The sequence below is a fragment of the Nestor notabilis genome, unplaced genomic scaffold, assembly GCF_000696875.1.
Source record: "Nestor notabilis isolate BGI_N333 unplaced genomic scaffold, ASM69687v1 scaffold23446, whole genome shotgun sequence".
In the NCBI taxonomy this organism is placed as follows: Eukaryota; Metazoa; Chordata; class Aves; order Psittaciformes; family Psittacidae; genus Nestor; species Nestor notabilis.
The window spans coordinates 1-3,951 of record NW_009932723.1 but is presented as its reverse complement, the minus strand read 5'-3'; the positions used below and the strand labels follow the sequence as shown (position 1 = coordinate 3,951).

At 58.5% G+C, this 3,951-nt stretch overlaps 1 protein-coding gene across 1 annotated transcript; it reads left to right on the top strand.

Annotated features, from left to right (window-relative positions):
• Nucleotides 1-155: 155 nt before the first annotated feature.
• Nucleotides 156-2,696, top strand: UROD (uroporphyrinogen decarboxylase). Its single transcript, XM_010016549.1, has 9 exons — nucleotides 156-348; nucleotides 435-514; nucleotides 708-770; nucleotides 859-1,056; nucleotides 1,296-1,457; nucleotides 1,590-1,727; nucleotides 1,853-1,953; nucleotides 2,195-2,261; nucleotides 2,423-2,696. The coding sequence occupies exons 1-9, from the start codon at nucleotides 156-158 to the stop codon at nucleotides 2,585-2,587; spliced, it is 1,167 nt and encodes a 388-aa protein (XP_010014851.1). The 3' UTR covers nucleotides 2,588-2,696.
• Nucleotides 2,697-3,951: the final 1,255 nt, after the last annotated feature.

Here is a 3,951-nt window from a genome sequence, read left to right as displayed (position 1 = left end):
AGCAACTGCTGTCCACGATAACTTAATCTCATGGCCCCCTGTGCTGAGTATTGCCTTTCCCCAGGGAGGCCCCCCCGAGACCCAAGCAGGAGGAGGCTCTGGACCATGGTGGGGGGCATTTGTCACATTTGTCACTGCCAGGCACAAGCCCTTTCATGTGGTCAGGAAGTGAGGATCTGGCAGGGCACCTAGACCTCTCATGGGTGACAACCTGTACCTGCTCTTTCATCCACAGCCCCAAGGGTTTCCCTAAGCTGAAGAACGACACATTCCTGCGAGCGGCACGTGGGGAGGAGACAGAGCACACCCCAGTGTGGTGCATGCGGCAGGCTGGGCGCTACCTGCCTGGTGAGCAGGTGGAGGTGTATGGAGGCGGGGGGACAGCAAGGGTAGCCCAGCACGCGCCCCATAATGCTCGTGCTGGTCCTTTGCAGAGTTTCGGGAGACCCGGGCAGCACAGGATTTCTTTGCCACTTGCCGGAGCCCCAAATTGTGCTGTGAGCTGACACTACAGGTGAGCATCCAGCTGTGTGTCCCCTCTCTCCACCCAGGTGGGGATGGGGAGAAACCTTGGGTCTGGCCACCCTGGGTGGCCCCAAGTAAGTCGTGCAGCCCTTGGAGACCCTGCTGCCCCATGTACTTGTCCAGGTCCTCCATAGGGAAGGGTGTCCCAGCCCCTCATTGTTGCTGCTTCTTCCCATCCACAGCCACTCAGACGATTTCCCCTGGATGCTGCCATCATCTTCTCTGACATCTTGGTGGTGCCCCAGGTGAGAGCTGTGGCCAGTGGTGGGGAGCAGCAGTTGGGAATGGGACTGGGTTCAGGATCCTGCTTTTTCCATTCTTTCCTGTCCCCAGGCACTGGGCATGGAGGTTGTCATGGTCCCTGGCAAAGGACCCACATTCACAGAGCCCCTGAAGGAGGTGGAGGATCTGCTGAAACTGCGACAGAAGGTGGATGTGACCGCAGAGCTGGGTTATGTCTTCCAGGCCATAACGCTGACACGACACAGCCTAGAGGGCAGGGTACCCCTCATCGGCTTCTCTCTAAGTGATGTGGCTCCTCCATGTGGGTTTCCTAGCTGGGCTTCTCTGCTCTTTCTTCTGCGGTGACACCAGCCATGACACCCCCAGAGCTGTGGGTCCTATAGGGGTGTGTACATGGGGGACAGTCAATGCAGGAGCAGCTGTGCCCCGGGCTCTGGGGTGCTCACAGGTCCTACCTTCAGCACTGTGACCAGCCCCTCCTGTCTTCTTCCATCACCATCCTCACTTTACTCCTCTCTTTCACACAGTGGACACTCATGTCCTACATGATTGAAGGTGGTGGCTCCACTACAATGGCCAAGGCCAAGAGCTGGCTCTACCGGCACCCCGAGGCAAGCCACCGACTGCTGCGGCTGCTGGCCGATGTTGTCACTGACTACCTGGTGGGGCAGGTGGCTGCTGGAGCGCAGGTGAGTCCTGGGGCATGGGGACGGGGCCAGGCAGGAAGGCAGGGACTGGGGAGAGGGAGCAGAGAGGGTCGAGCTTCTGCGAGGAGGAGCAGGGGCTAAGGTGCAGCTCTCCCAGCCCCATTTTCCCGGCAGGCGCTCCAGTTATTTGAATCCCATGCGGGGCACCTGGGCCCGGAGCAGTTCCAGGACTTTGCCCTGCCTTACATCCGAGACATTGCTCAGGGTGTCAAGAGCAAGCTGAAGGAGGAGGCGCTGCCCCTCGTGCCCATGGTGAGTCAGGGATGCCTGGATTGATTCTGGCATGTGGGGGCTGCTGGAGAAGGGCATGTTCCCTGGTACCTGCCTCCCCCAGTCTGACCCATAGCAGAGTTACTGCCCATCTCCTCCCTCCCCAGATCATCTTTGCAAAGGACGCACACTATGCACTGCGTGACCTGGCCCATGCTGGTTATGAGGTGGTTGGTCTCGACTGGACCATCCGGCCCCAGGAAGCTCGGTAAGAGTGTGGCAAAGTGCTCAGGTGCCTGGGCAGTACCTCAGGCCGGGTACCCTCACCTCTTCCTCTGACCTGAGCCATCCCAGGCCTGGAGATTGTTGCTCCAGCAGTGGGGATAGTTAGGCCCCCATGCTATGTGGAACACTGAAGGCTCCTGTGTACCCTTAGGTGGGGGCTGCAGGCACCTGGCTGCCCCTAGCCTTTGCACCACACACAACTCACTGTTTCCTCTTTGCTGCAGTGCACAGACAGGGAAAGATGTCACCTTGCAAGGGAACCTGGATCCCTGTGCTCTCTATGCACCCAAGGTGAGCTGTGGCCATTGCCAGCAACTGGGGCTAGTTCTAGCCTGTGTTAAAGGCCTCCTGCCTCAGTTTCCCACCTGCATTGCTGGCTCGTGTCCCAGCAGTCCCCCCAGGCTGGCTGGGGACTGGTGGGGTTGATACATGATTTCTCACTGTGCCTACAGGAGAAGATTGGTGAGCTGGTGAAGAAGATGCTGGAGGGTTTCGGGACACAACGCTACATCGCCAACCTGGGCCATGGCCTTTACCCCGACCTGAGCCCTGAGCATGTCGGTGCCTTTGTGGAGGCTGTACATGCTCATTCCCGCCACATCAACAAGCACAGCTGAGCCTGGAGGCTTGGGGACAGGACTCTGGTTTGGGCATGGTCACCTCAAGTAGCGTGTTGTCACAGGGCTGGCTCCAGGCTGGGCTGCAGCATTAAACCAGCACCTTCTCCACAGCAGCCGTGTGGCTCTAGCGGGGGAGACGGGGAATTGGACAGCCCTGGAGGAGAGGGGCAGTGATGGCAGCCTGGGAGTGGGGCATGTGAGGTCAGGGGGAGCCCTTGAGCCCTGTCCTGCAGAGGTCAGATTGGGGAGATGGGGATGACAGCTAAGTAGGGGGGGATGCCTCTCCCTGCCGGGCTGCAGAGTGTTGTATGAAGAGTGTCAAGAGAGGGTGTGAGCCCAAAGCACAGTAAGCATTTCCTGACACCATGGATATGCTGCCAGGATAGGGGAGAGGGGTTGACTGAGGCTGGCAGGGTCACAGCCCACTGCTGCCCCAGGGTCGGTGAGAGCAGTGCCACTGTCCTGCTTACATGGGAACAGGCAACATGACATCAACTCAGGGCATCCTTCAGTGGGTGGGAGATGCATCAGTCCTCACCCACGGGACAGCCAGCCACATGGCAGGAGCCTGCCAGACACTACCACCACCAGCACCCTGCCACACTGGCTGGGGGGGACCCTGCCAGACCCTCCCCCCACCGGCCCCCTGCCACACTGGCTGGGATGGCAGCAGAAACACAATGGCCCTAGCACTGCTGTAATTCTCCTCCCGCTCCCAGAGCCTCTTTGAGACCATCCAACTGGTCCTGGAGATCCCTCTCCTCCCCATCTCCTCTGATCCTTGGACAAAGTCTGCCTGGGGCTCAGCAAACTGCAGGAAGCAGCAACCCTGCTGCCAGCACCCTAGAATCTCAAGTTATGATTCCAGACCACCCCATCCCACACTGCAGCACACTCACTGCGGTCCAGGCTGTCTGTAGGACAGAGCAAGATGTGGACACTAACACTGCTCTAGCCAGCATGGATGGGGCAGTGTCCCAATATGGGCAGGGACCTGCTGACGCCAGGCCACCCAGCAGGTGTGGTGACCCATTACAACCTCAGAGAAAGGCAGTAGAGATACAGGCAGTAACGTTCATCCCTTTTATTATTAAACATCAGATGAAGGTCGCACACACACATACACGCACGCAAAACAAAAGAAAAGAAAAGGAAAGGAAAAAAAGAGAGAAACAGATTGGTTGAAGACCGCTAGTTTGGTGGCGACACAGACCGAGTACAACTGGTTTCCTGGCCGGAGCGCGGACACAAGTCACTTGCCAAAAAAGTAGAAGTCAAACCAGACAGCAGATACCTAGCCCACGTTCTCTAACTACAAGTCACCATCCAGCCCGGCCCTGGCCTCCCCAGCCCTCCCGACC